The sequence below is a fragment of the Podarcis vaucheri genome (genome assembly GCF_965113315.1).
Source record: "Podarcis vaucheri genome assembly, chromosome: 3".
Lineage (NCBI taxonomy): Eukaryota > Metazoa > Chordata > Lepidosauria > Squamata > Lacertidae > Podarcis > Podarcis vaucheri.
The window spans coordinates 106965496-106984743 of record NC_138761.1 but is presented as its reverse complement, the minus strand read 5'-3'; the positions used below and the strand labels follow the sequence as shown (position 1 = coordinate 106984743).

The following is a 19248-nucleotide window of genomic DNA, read 5'->3' as shown; positions in this document are numbered from 1 at the left end:
AGCCAAAGATCTACAAGGAAGAAACCCTGAGATCTGACTGCCTTTTAACAATTCAACCAAAGCAGGAGACAGTCCTTATAACCCAACCCCCTCTTGAAGAATGGTGCCCACCTCACAATCCCAGCCAACGCTCATATGCAATTTTAATGTGACTCGAGAGACATAGGAAGCACATGCACAGACAGAAAATGGGAAACCCAACGCCTTGACTTCAAAGTGTGTAAAGCAAGTATTGCTAAAATTAACAGTCCATGTTTTTAATACATAGTTAAAGCATATTCTGCAAAATATTACATCTGCCATCACCCCACAGCCAAACATATTGCCGTATTGGGCTGAATATAAGTCATGCTTTCCCCCCAAATTCCAACTGTGAAAGTGCGGCTTACAATTCGTGACCTTACAAAAATTGGCCTTCACAATATCGCTGCTGAAACAGACATACTGTAAAACGGAATGGGTGTGAGTGCCTGTGGAATTTTAAGGGAGCAGCTTATATTCAAGTATTGTCTCCCCCCCCCCCCCATGAATTTTAAAGATGCGGCTTATATTCGGGGCAATACAGTACAGTGGTACCTTGGGTTACATACACTCCAGGTTACAGACTCCGCTAACCCAGAAATATTACCTCGGGTTAAGAACTTTGCTTCAGGATGAGAACAGAAATCATGCTACGGCAGCGCAGTGGCAGCGGGAGGCCCCGTTAGCTAAAGTGGTGCTTCAGATTAAGAACAGTTTCAGGTTAAGAATGGACCTCCAGAACGAATTAAGTTCTTAACCCGAGGTACCACTGTATTTAAAACTGCATTGATAGCTTTATTTTTTACTTTCTCTTTCTCTCTCTGTATCTCAAACACACACACACACACACACACACACACACACACACACACACACACAGAGAGAGAGTGAGATAGAGAATCCAAGCTATGCCTTCAGATAAACAGAACATGAGATACTACTGAACTCTGTCTCCTATGTCAACCCACAGCTAATAACATTTGTCTCTGGCTCCAATGGTGAAATAGACTTAGCTCTGGCACAAAAGAAAAGAGATATGAAATCAATTTCTTATACCACCGCAATGAAAAATGAATGTATATTCTCTGGCAATTGTTTTTGCTTGAAGCTACAGGACTGATTTCAAAGTATGAGTTTTATTTTAGCAGACAAAAAAAAATCAAGAATTATTTTAATGAACACAACAAATGAAATACACCACTGGATTATTTTTTTAACAAGATTTTATTAAACATCATTTATAAACAAAGATGGAAATGCACACAGATTGGAAGCATGCAACTGACACAAATGTAATTTCTTGCTGCACTTTTGCTGCATTCACAGCATATAGGAAAAACTTCAAATTAGTGCCAGCTTTAGGCTTCCTGAACATACTGTTTCAAGGCATTGAGTAACAATAAAGAAAGGTAAGAGAAAGTGCAAGTAAATATATATATACATATGCATGTGTATATATATATATATCGTATACCACATCTGAACTTCCCACTACAATATAAATGAAGAAGAAAAACACAAGCTGTTATCTTGCCAACTGATCAGATTGTCCTTCAGAACTAATCCGTATTTGTAAAATGCCTGATCATGTGAACACCTACGTCCAATACTAATCCTTATTTATCAAATTAAATGAAAACGTAAATGCATATGAATGAAGTTATATACAAATATAGAGGTACTTGCAGAATTAAACCCTAAGGCATAACTGTAAAATGATTGAGATGATCAATGAAATTAAAAACTACTGGCAAGGGGATGATTTTCATATGGATTTTAGTAAAGTTATATCAAATGCCTCTCAACCATGTAGCTTTGCACCTAAAGCCCTGAATATTAAAGCAGTCTGGCAATATAAAAAAGTGAAGCTGGTACGGGTGTTCAACCACAAGTTTTCAGTTTTCTTCAGGCAGGTATGTAAGGAGGTGGAGGTTCCTTCTCTGGCATCTTTACTGCCATTTCATAGGTTGGCAGGACATACTATAGAAGGGAAACACAGATTTTAAATATACATATATATGAGGAAGTTGAGAAATCAATTTTAGATATTCTTGAGAAAGTTTCACTGCTATGTGTTTTTAATAAATAATAATAATAATATTTTATTTATACCCCGCCATCCCCAGCCAAGGCCAGGCTCAAGGAGGCTAACAAGCAATAATAAAAACAAGTTGAATGAATACAACTTAAAAACAAGATTAAAATACAACATTATAACATTAAAATGCAGCCTCATCACAGGAGGAGAAAGGAAAAAAGAAAGAGGGGGAGGGAATCAAATTGACTCCAAGCCAAAGGCCAGGCAGAACAACTCTGTCTTACAGGCCCTGCGGAAAGAAATCAGATCGTGCAGGACCCTGGTCTCATGAGACAGAGCGTTCCACCAGGCGGGAGCCAGTGTTGAAAAAGCCCTGGCTCTGGTTGAGGCTAATCTAACTTCCTTAGGGCCAGGGACCTCTAGATTGTTGCTATTTATGGACCTTAAGGTCCTCCGTGGGACATACCGGGAGAGGCGGTCCCATAGGTACGAGGGTCCTAGGCCATATAGGGCTTTAAAGGTCAAAACCAGCATCTTACATCTGACCCTGTACTCCACTGGGAGCCAGGTGCAGCTGGAAAAGCACTGGGTGAATATGCTCCCATGGCAGAGACCCCATGAGGAGCCTCGCTGCAGCATTCTGCACCCGCTGGAGTTTCTGGGACAGCTTCACAGGCAGCCCCGCATAGAGCGAATTACAGTAGTCAAGCCTGGAGGTGACCGTCGCATGGATCACTGTGGCTAGGTCGGGGCAGGAAAGGTAAGGGACCAACTGCGAAGGTGGAAAAATGTCGCCTTGGCTGTTGCTGTAACCTGCGCCTCCATGGAAAGGGAGGCGTCAAGGATTACACCCAAACTCTTAACGGAAGGCAATGGCACTAATTGGGCCCCTGCAAGAGAAGGGAGTTGGTTCCTCATCCCCATACCATCCCGACCCAGCCAGAGGACCTCTGTCTTCGAAAGACAGGCCACAGAACAAAGTGGCTTATTGCTGAACAGTGTGTCAAGATACCTGCAGTTAAGAGTTCGACAATAAATCCACAGATTCAGAATATCTTTATGCTTAACATAAACATTTTAGATGAAGCTATCACTTTGTGTCTCCTGGTCATGCAAGTACCTGGCTGGTGTTACACGAGTGGACTTGCAAAGACCTTCACCCAATGTCGAAAGATTGCAAATTAGCATAAAATGAAAACTGCTCACATTTTGTGCTACTACTTTATCACAGAAATCAAAGAAAGTATGTTGCTTGGGGGTGACTACTCCACCTCAAGAGTGACAGCATAAATAATAGTTAAGAGAAAAATGTGATTTCGGAGGCATCCCTCCTGGAAAGTTCACTTTCCTTTAGAATCACACACTCACAAAGATAAATACTAAAATAAAAGTCTTCCCTATTTCACTTCATGTAAGCATTTGTTGTTCTGTTATAACATACATTACAGCAGATGCTTACACAGGGAAACCCATTACAGCTATTGCAAGAATTGTACTGCTTTAGTAATAGATACAATTTGAAACAGCTACTAATTTAATCATTTGTCAGATGTATTCAGGCCATAAATGATGAGTGGAATTTTAAAACTTCTTAAGATTCCAGAAAAATTCATTGATCTGGAGTTGCCAAACGTTTTTCATTTGCTTCACTGTTTCTCAATGTTAAGAGTAGCTGTGGCCTTGCCATAAAATGTTTGCAGTGGCTGTTTGTGCATCATGCTAGCCCAAATCATGGCATAGCAAAACTCTGACCATGTGGGCTCCTGGATAGGAACTTGCAGCTGTTTTGCTCCTCGTTGAAATACTCTTTCAAGCTCATGGGTAAAGTTCTCTCCACACTAACCACAAGCTGTAACCAAGACCACCACTTGGTTGAAACTCACAGCTTGCCTGGAGAAAGCTTAACCAGAAACCCATCTTTGAATAACACACTAAGACACGCCTTAGCTCAACTCAGCATGGTGTTGTAGTGAAAAGGTCCAGGGAAGAGTACAGCAGTTGCAATCTCCTTTCTGGGAGCTTGTATGTTTACATAGTCCCAGGGTTGGCTAACCCGAATATGCAAACTAGGCCATTATATAACATTTGCCTTAATACACTGCTGTCAGTTTGATACCAAAGCTTGTAGCTATCAGATTTTTCATGTTGTTGCATTTTGCATCCAGACACTAATGCTTGACGGAAGAATGCTAATTTGGCACTTGTAAAAAATGAAGTTGGTTCAAAGCATGGGTAGACAAACTAAGGCCCGGGGGCCGGATCCAGCCCAATCGCCTTCTCAATCCAGCCCATGGATGGTCTGGGAATCAGCTTGTTTTTACATGAGTAGAATGTGTCCTTTTATTTAAAATGAATTTCTGGGTTATTTGTGGGGCTTGCCTGGTGTTTTTACATGAGTAGAATGTGTGCTTTTATTTCAAATGCATCTCTGGGTTATTTGTGGGGCAAAGGAATTCATTCTTTTTTCCCTTCAAAATATAGTCCAGCCCCCCCCCCCCCCCCAGGTCTGAGGGACAGTGGACCGATCCCCTGCTGAAAAAGTTTGCTGACCCTCTGGTTCAAAGACATATAATGTCATCAGCCCTGTCACGCAAAATTATAACTGGCGGCTTATTTTGGTCTTGTCAAGATTTTACCTGTGGAGGTGCTTCAAATGCAGGGTACACTGCGATCTCAGGCAAGTTTCTGTTGCAAATGTATTTATAGCAATTCCACACACAGTTAATTAGGTAGGCCTGCAAGAGGACAAACAAAAATTTAAAATAATAAATAGCAGATTTGTGAATTACATTTCTAGGAAGACCATACATACATACATACATACATACATACATACATACCATTTAGCAGACATGCTATGTAAGCTTATTTAGTTGTTTATTCCAGCACAAAGTAAGTGCTATCATTTTCTAAGGAACTGAAGGCTGCTACAGCTAAAACTACAGCACAAACACCTTGTTGTCACTGAGCCAGCACTTCTATTGCATCAAATTAAAATACCTTCATTTTAGCTGGATAGCATGCCAACATCAGCATAATGTATATGGAGAACAAAACAAAGCACAGAGGAATGTAAACTTCAGAATTGCAGGGAAGATGGAATTTAATTGTTTCAACAGTTCCTAACTGTGATTGTGTACTCTTTATGCTTAAAAAGACAGGTCCAGTGCACCAAACAGAAAGCTTTTAGACTAGATTCTGAAACTGCTATGAAAGGAGCTGAAATTACCAAACTGAAGTAGTAAAGGGATGGTGTTGAGTGCATCCATTATCTCATGCCTCTCTGAGCGGAAAAGCTTTATGCAACAGACCTCCACACCTGTCCCCAAGCTAATTTGTAGGCAGAAAATTAAAAAGACAGGCCAGTAACTCCTGATGCATTCCACTGTCTAGAAAGTGTGGACCCTTTCCTGGATGATGGAACAAAGAGGAAAGCAGTATTAACTAGGTAACCTGGTGCTGCAAAGAGGCTGCCTTCTAATTGTTAGAAGTGGGTGGGAAATCTTTCGCCTGTATACTTAATTATGTCTTCCAGGTTCCTGAACTTAGTCCACCAGGGCATTTAGGCAAACTATACCTGCCTGCCATATGACTATCACATAAAACCAGGCATGAAAATCGATTATCTCCAATCTAAGCACATAGTTTTATACTGTATGGATGCCATGTACTTGCAATGTATAGTTCAGGAAAAAAAATGTGTCTAAAACACAGGGAACCTCAAGTACTTCAAAAAAATGTCTTTTAGCTAACAAGGGAATTAGCACACTAATCTCTACTTGCTATAAACCCTGTTTACTTAGCCATAAGTTAAACACTTGAAGACTAGAGAGAAAATTCAGCAACAACTCTAGTGTTCCCTAAAAGATGCAATGTATAGTATCCAAAAACTGACCTTCAAGATGATCACCAAGGCAAAAAACACCAGAACAGTGAACAGAAGACAGCTTGAATCGAGGGAAAGGAGGTCATCTTTGTACGGAAACTCTGGCTAATGAAGGAAATAGAAGTGTTTTAAATCTAGACCAGGATAATGTTATTCAACAACTTCAAAAGCTATCTTTTGTACTTAAACTATGTTTCTTAAGCTCTACTTTATTTGTAAAGAAAATTAGATGAAATGAAAACAGTTTCATAGAGTATCCATTTAGCTTGTGACAGATACACCTCTGCTTTGGCACCACAGAAGGCAGGCCCATACAAGTCTCCTGACGTATTTAAATATGACACAGATCCATTCTAGGAAGCAAGGAGGAAGTCATTAGGATGTTCCATTAGCATGGAATCCAAGGCCAACACACAAAGATTTTCCTCAAAAGTTTCAGAAGGGAGGAATACACCAGTCATAACCAGAAAAAGGACATCAGACCTTGTTCTTTTAAAAATGAGTTAAAGTTATAATGACATTCAACGAAGCTGCAATTTTCATCCACTGAAATATAGCTAGTAAATATATTTTAACCAATATGATATAAGAGAGAACACCTGCTGTTAAACAAACAGATGTAGAAATTTTCTTTAGAAATACAGTGGTACCTCGCAAGACGAAATTAATTCGTTCCGCGAGTTTTTTCGTCCAGCGAATTTTTCGTCTTGTGAAGCACGGTGTCGGAAAAGTTTTGGAAAAGCTTCAAAAACCACCAAAAAGCTCAGAAAAGGCTACCACACCGCGTTCTATGAGTTGCTCCTCGAAGTCAAGTTGCAACTGTATTAACGGTGTTAAGAAAAAGGAAACAAACTTGCAAAAACCACAATACGTTTTTGTCTTGCAAAGCAAGCCCATAGCGAAATTCGTCTTGCGAAGCAGCTCAAAAACCGCAAAACCCTTTCGTCTAGCGAGTTTTTCGTCTTGCGAGGCATTCGTCTTGCGGGGCACCACTGTACAGAAGTCAGGATACAAACATACTGGGCATGTATGGAAGTCACTGTAAGAATGAGCCACAGCAAGCCACTCCCTTATTTCCCTCTGCTCCTCTGACACAGCCATGAGTTTGGAAGTTTTTGCTTCCAATGTTTATTAACCAGTTTAGCATCAAGTCTACATTGCAAGCAAGCCAGCTTCATAACCCATGATCTAAAGCCAGCTTGTTTCAAACACACACAGTGTTAATTTCAGTGTTAATTTTTATATTACAAGCTAGAGTAATTATAAATTAGACATGAAAGCTCCCAAACTGCTCATTGTGGCCAAGGGGGAGAAGGAGGGGGAGCACATAAGCTCAAGGCTCTCTGCAGCTCATTCTCACCATGCGAACTCAGCCTTTATCTGCATATCAAACTCTGATAAAGCATCCCCTTCATCACGAAAATAATAAATTTGTCTCCGTATCAGAATACACCATTTACATTTAGACACTTACCAGCTGATCCAGGTAGTCCTTTATTCTTGGTAAGTATGTCAAAGAACTTATAGCCACCAGACAGCTGAGAACAAAGTCAAAGAGCTGGTAACAGAAGAATGGAATCAGCCAGCCAACTCGATGCTAAAAGGGCAAAACAGGAAGAATTCATTAATTCTGAAGTGAATCGAATCGAGGAAAGTTTAGTGCTGAAAACCATTCATATATACTTACAGCAATTGCTCCATACACCATCATAGCACTTATTGTGAACATGAGGAGCGAGATAGCAAAGAGAACACATGCATTTTCTGGTGGGAGAAAAACACCAAGAGTCATTTTTAACAATAAAAGTACATCAAGGATTTATATTTGTTGAACATCCAATTAAGTACCTCGCAAAATGGAGTGAAAATTAACATAAATGGCAAACGCACTGTGCACTGGTTAACAGAAGAGTGCATCAGAATGTAGCAGAAGGAAGAAAAAAAATTCAGAAATGCGATCAAGAGTATTGTAGGCCTTTCTAGTAACTGCTTTTTGAACCACTATTTTAAATATACAATATGATGAAGAATTTCTATCACATAAAGGGGATATTGCAGCGCACTGACAATCTATCAGTATGTAGGCATAAAAGTTAATATAGAGGCATAATGGAGCCCACCTCTAATCTACCAGAACACTCTACATCTTTGACAAATTTTAACACTCACGAATTTTTCACCACAATGAATTATTTTATCTATTTTAGGAAAGCTGGTTTGCAAGGGGAGAAGCTAGTTTAACAAAGCATATTCCTTAAGAATACTTAATTTTCTTTTTATGTTCTCTATAGTTTCACCGTTGTTATACAGCTTTGCAATGCTATTCTGCTGAGCATCTCAGTGTCATTTGTTAGGGAGGGAGCACCTTGACTTCTGCTGTGGATTTTAGAGCAGCTGTCTTTCAACCTTTTCAGACCCATGGCCCACCTTTGACCCAAACATGCATTTGGAGACCCATTTCTTAATCTTTTACAATATAACTGCGTAGCGGCAGTGCTCTTGTTGTGGCCCACCATGGATCAGGCCATGGTTCACTAGCGAGTCCAGACCCACCAGTTGAAGCCCAACTGAGTTTCAGTCAGCATTTCCTGCTTATCAATTTTTTGACCAAGTCAGCTTGACTCTACACAAATAGAATAAGATACTGTTTACTATCACTTGAGATAGAAGATACTTTGCCAGGTTTTATTTGTCTGAAGAAAGTTGGAAAACAGCATGCTAGGCAACACTTAGTCACAAGCATAATTCTTAGCTGAAAAAGGCATTAGGTAAGTTTCTTCTGCCTCCAACTGATGGAGTGTGTTGTTTTCTATACAGATCTTCCATGAACATTTTTCTGTTCCAAGATGAGAGGTTAGTGTGAACAGACCTCCTGTATATAGGACTTGCGGAGTGGTGAGGGATCTTCTAATCAATCATCTTCTCACCAAAGAGAAACATGGACATGTTTCCCCATGTTGTCTGGCATATGCAGAAAAGAGGAGAAATTACTGAAAGCCACAAATTATGGCTTGGCAAGCTAAGTGAAGTGTTTGATCCCTGATTAATGTACCTCACAAATGAATTTTAAAACACATTTTCATATGGAATTATGTACTCTGAAAAACACACAACATACTATATCAAAAATCATTGCTCTCCAGAATATATACCTACCAGCCACCCTCTCAGAGGGATAGTAGCTACCAATGATTTCAGATTGGATATCCACTGTTGGCACAGTATTAGGGTGAGTAACTTCAACAGTCAGCAAAATGCCCATCAACAGATTCACGACCTGCAAAAAACAAAACAAAAGCTACTACATGAGAACAGGGGAAAGCAAAATACTGAACTACAAACCACTTATATAGCAAAGCTTTCTCAGTATATTTACTCAAAACCCCAAAAAGTTCAACAAGGAATGCTCCCTAATAAGCACATTTGTGTCTGAAGTTTCCACTTGTCATATCTGGCGAGATTTCAGCGACTCTTTTCCCTGTCTAAAATCTGGCAGGTCTGATAAGCTGGGGGACAGAAGATACAAAAGTTAAAAAACAGCAGACCGCCTGCTTACATTAGATAAGTTTCTTTCAACCATACTGAAGATATCAAAATAACTCTAATTTGCCATTCAGAACTAGAACAGCCAGTGGTGAGTAGCGGACCCACTTTTTTCTTTTTGTTCTACTTCCTGCTCCATGACACCCACAAGAAATCAAGCAAAGGGCTGCATTCAATTGGGCAGAGGCCACTGTTGGCCCTCACCTCACCTCAGTATTTACTCTGGTTTCCACTCCTTAACTTGTATAGTGGTACCTTGGGTTACAGAAGCTTCAGGTTACAGAGTCCGCTAACCCAGAAATAGTACCTCAGGTTAAGAACTTTGCTTCAGGATGAGAATAGAAATCGTGCTCCGGTGGCATGGCAGCAGCAGGAGGCCCCATTAGCTAATGTGGTTCTTCAGGTTAAGAACAGTTTCAGGTTAAGAACGGACCTCCGGAACGAATTACATTCTTAACCAGAGGTACCACTGTATCTATATATTTTTTGTTTTCTACAACGTAAGCACTTAAGAAGCTCCACATTTTCAGCTTTACATGTCAAGACTGCAGCTAATTGGAACAGGGTGAGCAAGCTTGAGAAAGTTAAAGGGGGCTTAATTTATCCATTTAGAGCATGGAAGCCTCAGATTAAAAAAAAGAAAGTATGGTTTTCCTACTTCCACTTGCTCCTCCTGCACTGCAGGGAGTTGGACTAGATGACCCTTCGGATCCCTTCCAACTCTACAATTCTATGCTTCTTTCATCACGTCAACAAATGTGACCAATCCCCTTCTTTTGCCCTTGGCATATTTCTATGGGGCTGTGCCAGTCCTTGAGGTCTCTAAGGGACTTAATGAGGTTTTTAAAGGAAAGGAATGTAAAAGTAGAAAGGACAGAAGAGATTCAGAAGCTGCTGTTCCAGAATATGTTCTGCTGTCAAGCACAGCAGAGTCCATGCTTTCTAGTTATCGATGAAGAGAGAGTTTTAAGTTTCACAGAGGATAAGGTTACCTTCCAATGACTATTTGCCATGATGGCTATATACTACCTGCCACTGTCTGAGGCAGTATACCTCTGCATGCCAGTTGCTGGAAATCACAAGAGGGGAGTGTGTTGTCAGTGTTTGAAATTAGTTAGGCTCCAGGCGCATTTTGCACCTGGCTATTGATTACTTGCAACCAAGTGAAGATACCTGGGTGCAAGGGCGCCTGACATCTCTACCATTATGAGGTACATGCCTGGGAATCACTGGATCTAGACTGTTTTCACACACTAAATGCAGCATCATGTAGAATTCTATCAGTTATATTTTATCTGTACAGCTGGAATGAATTTCTAGAACCAAGATGCTTTTTCTGTGCAGCCTGAGCAGGAGAAGTCACCATTAAGAAGAAGAGGTTGAAATAGGCCAATATACAGGTGGACTGTCCTTGGGATCAAGGGACATTTCTTCTTTAAATTCTCAATGTTCTTAACCTAGCTCAAGGTTTTCATCTGGACTGGCCAGATGTTTATCTGAGAATTAATCAGTCAGTCCATCATCTGAAAAATAAGACTTTAAAGCAGTTTTGCCCAAAAATGGCAACTAGACATTCCGTTTTGGCGACTGCAACTCTGGTTTAAGGAGCCATTTAATTTCTAACTTATATATCGGAGTTTCTTACACTGTGTTGCACTCTGGGCCTGCTTGCAGGTTTTCTGTAAGCATCTTGTTAGGTACTGTAATAACAAAATACTGGACTAGACAGGCCACTGGCCTGATCTAGTATTTGCTTATGTTCTCCCAACAAACTACAAATTATGTTACATGACCTCCACAAGATCTTGAGAATGAACATTCAACCCTCCATTATTTTGCCTATCCAAATGGCTACCGACACACAACACAAAGTGAAAGCAGAGAAATCTGGAGAGCAAACCACTGCAAGAAGGAAACTTGATGAGAAACTGTGTGACAATCCCACAGATCAAGTTGTCATGCAAATCACCCTTGCGGAGACAAGTGGCAAGGTTGCTAACTAAGGTTGCTAAAAGGAACAACTTGTATGAGTAATAACACTTAATGAAACACAAGCGACTCTTGTTACACGTAACTGAGCTATTAATATATATTGATGCTGTGATGAGACCTTTCTAACTCCTGAGAACTTTTCTAAACATTAAGATACCAAGCTGTAGGTATAAAAGCCTGAGCTAAGGAAGGCAGAGGTGGTACCACCTGTGTTGTACAAAGGATACGAAATGTCCGTACACTCCTACAGAAACACTGTGTTACAGACTTAAATGTTATATTTTAAGTCTGGTCCCCCAAAAGAAGCACTGGCCATAGTTCTGGTTATGGGGGGGGACCAGTGCAACTCTCCCAAAAATGTTTGAAACTCCCATTGTTCTAGGCACATTTTGCGACACATAATTTCATTAATGCAAGCAGTTTCTGAGCTCTGGGATCAGTCCTGAGCCTAAGATTTCAGATTCAAACTGCAGAGTGGAAGGAAAAGAGGAGCTTTTCTGCCTCCCCAGCTACTTTCTGAAGACTGGAGAAGAGACTCTCTTAAAAATATTAGGGGGGTGAGCAAGGGAAGGACTAGGCTATGTGAAAAATGAACATAATATTTTTAGCTGCAGCTCGTTCATTTCCAGCTTTGTATTCTTGTTATAAAAAAGCACATCCAGACATTCCGTTGCTGTGCCCCTAACCTATGTTTAAGGTGCCATTTAACTCCTAGCTTTCATAGCTCAGTTTCTAACACAGTCTCCAAAAACACCAAACTTTGGAACACTAAATTCAAGGCCATGGATTGAATTTAAGATGTGAAGATGCACTAGACACACCAAATGTTTTTAATCTCAGCAAGAAATATCTTCATCTTCCATTCCCCCTCCCGACACATTCCCTACGGATTAACTGAAAACATCACCAACTTTTTGAGGTCTTTGGGCACATCAGCAAACTGGAGAAACTCATGGGCACCATATCACATTTTGCAACCAAGCAATATTGATGACATTAGAATGCCTGTATCAAGACTAATTTCAAACAGGGTGGGGATGTCCTGCAGGCAGAAAAGAAGACCCCCTGAAAGCAAATGGGTGCCCATGGGCATTACACCGACAACCACAATGTAGAGTTTCTCTCTCTGTTGACTTCAGATCATATTTACGTACAGGAGGCATTGAGTCAATATAAAATATTCACTTTGCAAAACTGCTAACGATTTTTAAACAATTTAAGGACCAGTATTTCCACCACCTAAAAATTGTTCTGTGACATAAAAGGTCATGTTTTCCCACCTAAATGGCTGTTTCAACAAATTCTTATGCTGTCTTCAGTCTCCCAAACTGGTATTAAAAATGTTCCCCCCACCTTAAAACAAATATCACCAATGCAACATATTTAGTTTAAAATGTAATAAGCAAGATTGACTCCCAAATAACAGAAGCCACACTGGGAAGCCTCTCTCAAGCTTTTTCAGTTTATTACAACAGTTAAGCAACTTAGGTACAGCATTCTGTATCTGACAATTGTGATACTATTATACGCTGCTCATCTCTCAATGATCACCATCAATGAATATTTTAGAAATACAAACTTCACGGTATTCTATTCACCAAAGAGGTGGGTTTTGTAACAGGAATTTACATTCACTGCAAAATGAGCTACCATATTTTTTGCACCATAACACTCACTTTTTTCCCTCCTAGAAAGTAACGGGAAATGTCTGTGCGTGTTATGGAGGAAATGCCTACGGGTGGCATGCCTACAGATTTTCCTCCTCTAAAAACTACGTGCATGTTATGGTCGAGTGCGTGTTATAGAGCGAAAAATATGGTATATATCTAGGAAAGGCTGAATATGAACGTGGACAGTTGGAAAAATATAAAAAGCAATAATTTGGCTCCAAATCTTCCTATCAGTCCAATGCAGTAGTAAAAAGCTTTACATTTACTTAAAATATTTCAAAGGATTTGGATGGTTTGACAATCTACTCTTTCCACCTAAGAAAATATGAATATGGCATGTGTTTCATATTTTGAAAATTATTTTTTCAGGGAGCATGAATTAAAAATTTAAACTGCACAGACAAATCCCCAATGTGATTGTTTTAAAGTATTCTAGCTTAATATTGCTCACATACCAAATCTGAGAAAGCATACCATCAAGGAGGGGTGGAAATCAAATGGCAGCAATTGAACAGAATTGAGACATGCTTTTATAAAATGAACCACAACGCTTTCCTTTAAGTTTGCAAAAGAGGATTTTGTTTGGCTAATCTTAATAGGTTTGTTATAATCCGCAACACAAACAGAAAACAAAAGTGCCTCATGAATAGACAGGCATTATGTAATAATTTGTGTTCCAAGCAGCCAGTGAACTTTTCCCTATTATAATCTTACCAAAGAACAGAGACTGAAATGCACTTTGCCTTGCATTTAATGTGTTTTTCTAGGTTAAAACAGAGGAACACAGGCTCACCATACCAAAAAGGGTTTATAGGAGCTGGTCAACTTACTGGTGAAATATGATCAAACACTGGTCAAGGGTTGCATCCAGTGCTACTCAAGTGGATTTCCACTTGAACAGTAGGATTTCCCCTTCCATTCCGGCTCTTCCAAAATCTGCCCATAATGGTCCTGACTTCAAGTGACAGAGGAAAGGGCAGTTCCATTGTGCACATGGAACCTTGTTGCACGAGCAAAACTGCAGTCTTACACACAACCCTCAGTTTTAAAAAGCATTTATTTAGCACAACTACAATTAAAGACTTATGCTAGTTATGAAAACTCAAGGTGTGGCCCAATCCTACTCAGAAATCATATAATGTTCAACTGGGCTTACTTCTAAGTAAATGTGAATTGGATTGCAAAAATATTGCAATTCTAAAATTAATGCAATGTATATGCCTCATTAACAATGTTATGCATTATAGAAGTATATGACTATATCCATTATATAAGTATGTGACTATATAACATGTGAAAAAGATATCTGGATAAAAATCTCTATAATTACATACCTCCCTCAACTGAGTATTGATCTGTCTTATTCATCAAGATCCCAACTTAAAACTACATTCTGTAGTTTTAAAGTAAACAAAAACAGCTGTAGGAAAGGTCATGCACCTACAGTTTTGTTGAAAAGTGTTTGAATATCTCAATAATATAATGTATCCACACACACTTGGTTACATTTTTAATTTTACTACGTACTGTAATGCAACCAATGTAAATTATGTGAATAAAAAGAGGTGGAATGCGAGCTCTGCCAAGATTGCCAAAGAGAACAAAGCTAGTTGCTGGTGGCTATAAACAGGATTTTGTTTAAGCCAAACATCAGATTAAAGGAAAATAACATTCCATGAAACTGCATATTTCAGGATGGCTGTGCCTATTTGCCTACAGGCACCCTGATCTGGACAGGGAGTAAGACCTTTTGTCACATACAGTATTGAGAAAAATCCTTGCAATTCAAAGGATATCTGCAAGCAACATAGTAATTGGTCACGTAGCAAAGAGCTAAGGAGCTTGTATGAGCTTTGAGGACACAGCTACTTTCTGGAAAAAAAGTTTCTGCAGCACTCCAAGGAGCCATATGAAGCCTCATCATCTTCCTGCTCTATCACCTTCTCTGTACTATTATCTCTCCTTCCCCCTCCAGTTTCAGGATGCATTTAAGACAGAAACTTCAAGTCAATGTATTTTTAATTTCCTTACTATAGTATCTAAAGTTTTAACTTCCCAAGTACTTTCCCCAGAATTTTCTCCAAAACCACCTAAGTCACACAAAAGCTATTTTTGAAAGAAGACATTTTGGATACATACTTTACTTAAAACACATTTCTCAGGCATTTAACACCATTTCTAAATTTGAAGTTTGTAAGTTCACAATGTCCTATTAACAATCAGCTAGAGAACACATTAAATATCCTACACAGTCCATAAGGCCACTATACGGTTGCAATATAAATACCAATAGTTCCCATTGTTTTAACTTAAGCAGATCAGCAAGCTGAAAGAAACTGCATCTCAAATTTTCCTACAGTTTACTTTAGTTCATAGAATCTGAAGGAGCTGACATCTCCTTCCACAGAAGAACACTCAATGGAACTGCAACTCTATCACACCAGTTTTGTTAGTGCTATGTTGCCATCCACCTGTCTCGCGACAATGCCAACATGCATGTCCCGAATTTCTATTTATTTCAACAGTGCATAGTTTTGTGTGCATAGGCTTAACTTTTACAGCCTACAGCAGAGGTGGCTGAGCTGTGGTGCTCCAGATGTTGTGGAATTCCAACTACCATTAGCTCTAGCCAGCATGACCAAAGATAAATATTGTACCCCAGTAAAACCTGAAGGCCAAACGTCAGCTAATCCTTGTTAATCTGAACCCTACTACGCCAGAACAACTACAGCAAACTTCAAACCTACAATGCAGCAGCCATGGTTGGTCAAAATGGATGAAATGTACAACTGTCATTTCTGTGCAAGATTCCGCTACACTACAGCATAGGGTGGGGTGGGGCTTGCCCCTGCTGTAAAGTCTCAGAAAGCATCAAGATGATTATTTCCTGCTTCTTTAAAAAAATCCTACCCATGCCAGGCTCAAGGGAAGGGGCAAGGAATCGAAAGATTTAAAAAGTAACTCTCCAGTGTTAAGCACATTTATGAACCCTAGCTAATGAGATGCTATGCCGGAACGCCTTCTCTAACTACTGCTGTGTGGGAAGTGTCCTATTGACCCAATATTCCCTCCCACCTAGTACAAAGATGCAATCTCTTCCTGCTGAAAGGAAGAGACAACACAAACAGCATCGTAAGGGTGACTGGTCAGCCTCACCATGGAAAGGACAACTGACTGCATGCCAACACTTCCCTGAGTACCAGCAGCTGAAAACATCAAAAATAGAAGATCTTGTGAAGACAAGCAAGTGATAAAAGTGGTGTTGAAAATTCAAGGAAGTCACACCCCAACCCCCTCCATGCTAACTAGTGCAAGAGTTTGACCTACAAAAAACACTAGCTGCTAAGTGACTTCCCCACTTCCTTATAGAAGTGGAAACTATTGTTACATATATTATGAACTTTGTAGCAAGTTTCACAAGAAGCAGTGAATTAATTTCTATTTCAATTAAAATTGCGCTCACAACTACAACCTTGCAATTTGCTGTTTCAAAGCCACAATGCTATCTCAGTCAGCATTTTCTCCATAGTATTAAAGTTCCAATTGTCTGGTTTTATTAACTCTTTCAGTAACATCCTCCACTAGCATCTGAAAATAAAGAATGAACTCAGCTGTTGTTTGGAGTCTGGAAACTAGTAGCTAATTCATTCTGCCCATAGGATCTATATTTTAGGGGAAGGTGTACTATGAACCTTCAGAAGAATTCTCACCACTATCATCAAAAACTGAAACTCCCAGAATTCTCTATGGAAGAGTGGCAATTTTAGAACAAGAAGATGACTGGATTTTATGAAAAATAATTCTCAAGAGGGAATGGTAATTAAGCATATTATAAACTATTTTTTTAGTGTTTCTTCTCTCCTGTCCATCACTGCAGAAACTATAGGACCAGAAACAGACTGAGTAGTCAGTATGGAAAGGGATTAATCCAGTATGGATTAAGAACGAATGCTTAGCACTCAGAGCCCACTCTACTTTGTGCAATTGGCAAAAGGGGCATGTAGCAGGGAAGAATCCTAAGGAGAAGCACAAACCAATTCTCTCACACAAACCTTGGAAGGTCTCTTTCCGACACTACTTCCATGAGTGTAAAGATTTCACAGGTGAGAGGGTGTCGTTTTATTTATTTACTACATTTATATACCACCTTTCTCTTCTGAGGAGCTCAAGGTGGTGTACGTGGTTCTCCTTCTCCCCATTTCATCCTCACAACAACCCTCTGAGGTAGGTTCAGTTGAAAGAGATGATAACTGGCCAAAGGTCAGCCAGTGAGCTTCCTGGCTAAGCAGGGATTCAAATCCTGGTCTCCCATATCATGGACCAACACTCTTAACCATTGCACACCACACTGGCTATCACCTTGGATTAGGATCTGGGAGGTAAAGGTAAAGGGACCCCTGACCATTAGGTCCAGTCGTGGCCGACTCTGGGGTTGCGGCGCTCATCTCGCTTTATTGGCTGAAGGAGCCGGCGTACAGCTTCCGGGTCATGTGGCCAGTATGACTAAGCCACTTCTGGCAAACCAGAGCAGCACACGGAAATGCAGTTTACCTTCCCACTGGAGCGGTACCTATTTATCTACTTGCACTTTGACGTGCTTTCGAACTGCTAGGTTGACAGGAGCAGGGACCGAGCAACGGGAGCTCACCCCGTCGCGGGGATTTGAACCGCCAACTTCTGATCGGCAAGTTCTAGGCTCTGTGGTTTAACCCACAGTGCCATCCGCGTCCCTTAGGATCTGGGAGACCAGAGTTCAAATCCTCAATCAGGAGGAGAGCTACCTACGTCACCTTGAGCTACTTGGCAGAAAAACTGGGAACGCACAGCAACAAGTGCGCAGCTGCAGGGTTGCTTTCAAAAGGCTTTGCAGCGAGGAAGTTAAGTCTTCGCAGGCAGGAATGCCTAAGGAAGACCAACCGCAGGCGGCCAATCCAGTCTCCTTCCGGGATCGCCGCTCTCCCAGGTCTTACGTATTTGCTGGCAAAGTTCTGAAAAACACTCCGGGGGGGGGGCAACGCGCATGCGCGGCCGCTCCACGGGGCACGTCAGCGCCCGAGGAAAAAGAGGACGTTGTACGGCGGGACTGTGCGCACGCGCAATAAAGGCTCCCCATCACCCAGAACGTCACCTCACAACCCCTCCGAACGGACAAAAGCGGCCCTTTCCCCTTAACAGCGAGAACTTCCTTACCATGTACCAAGTGCCCAGGATGATAGTGCCGGTGCGGACATGGCAGCAGCCGCAGCAGCGGGTGCTGTAGAGCCGGTCGCGGGCCCGCTTGAACGTCATGGCGGTGTCGCTAATGGCGCCGGCCCGCTTCGCTCGCCTCGGAACGGAACGCTGAAGGCGCTGAGGAGGTCTCTTAAAAGCGTCCCTACACGTCCGGATAAACCAATCAGCAAGCGGATCAGGAAGTGAAGGGCTTCCTTTATCAAGCTCGCAGGGCGGGACTACGGCGCGCTATTGGCAGGCGAGCCGGCCACTCACGAGGCTCCCGGCGGCTATGCAGCCCCGCCCACCGACGCCTCACGACGATGCTCGGGAGAAAGAAAGAGGCTGGGTCTCGTGGCCGCGGGGGGGGGAGGAGGAAGGGGAATCGGCTTATGCGATTGGTCGCGGCCGGGATGTAGGCAGGCGCGCGCTTCGGCCGTTGGCACCACCAGCCTGCCCGCGTTTACCTCAGAGTTAAGCCCCGCCCTCACGCTGTCGGTTGGATTAGGGGCGTCCGAGTGGAGGATGTTGAGAGGTTTTGCGGCCTTGACGTGAGGAGAGGAATCTGCTTTAGATTCCCCAGGAGTTAGTCGCTTAATCCAAATCTAGTCAATAAATGAAAGATAAAACAGCAAACCGTTAAAAGCACAAACAAAAAAAGCAGTTGGTTGGTTCCTTGCATTGCAGGGGGCTGGACTAGATGACCCGCCTTGGGACCTGACTGACATTCTTTGGGAAGTTTATTTCTTTATGGGCTCCAACCATCATCAACAACAACAGGGGGTGAGGCGGAAGGGGCTGCCTGTCCCTGTCCATTTTTGGTACAAATATACACTAAGCGGGAAGGAGGCAGCAGGGAGAAGCCTGTGTGCATCCTTCATAGTAAA

General features: G+C 41.3%; 1 protein-coding gene across 1 annotated transcript; it reads right to left on the bottom strand.

Annotated features, from left to right (window-relative positions):
- Nucleotides 1-1226: 1226 nt before the first annotated feature.
- Nucleotides 1227-18623, bottom strand: LAPTM4A (lysosomal protein transmembrane 4 alpha). Its single transcript, XM_082215669.1, has 7 exons — nt 18341-18623; nt 9102-9222; nt 7633-7709; nt 7420-7542; nt 5955-6050; nt 4696-4794; nt 1227-2001 (listed from the first exon to the last, which is right to left on the bottom strand). The coding sequence occupies exons 1-7, from the start codon at nt 18437-18439 to the stop codon at nt 1927-1929; spliced, it is 690 nt and encodes a 229-aa protein (XP_082071795.1). The 5' UTR covers nt 18440-18623; the 3' UTR covers nt 1227-1926.
- Nucleotides 18624-19248: the final 625 nt, after the last annotated feature.

Coding starts and splice junctions, on each gene's coding strand:
- LAPTM4A (XM_082215669.1), bottom strand. CDS start 18,439: ATGACGTTCAAGCGGGCCCGCGACCGGCTCTACAGCACCCGCTGCTGC. Junction 7,710..9,101: donor TCCCTCTGAGAGGGTGGCTG/GTAGGTATATAT, acceptor TTCTCCCACCAG/AAAATGCATGTGTTCTCTTT. Junction 7,543..7,632: donor TGGTGTATGGAGCAATTGCT/GTAAGTATATAT, acceptor TTGCCCTTTTAG/CATCGAGTTGGCTGGCTGAT.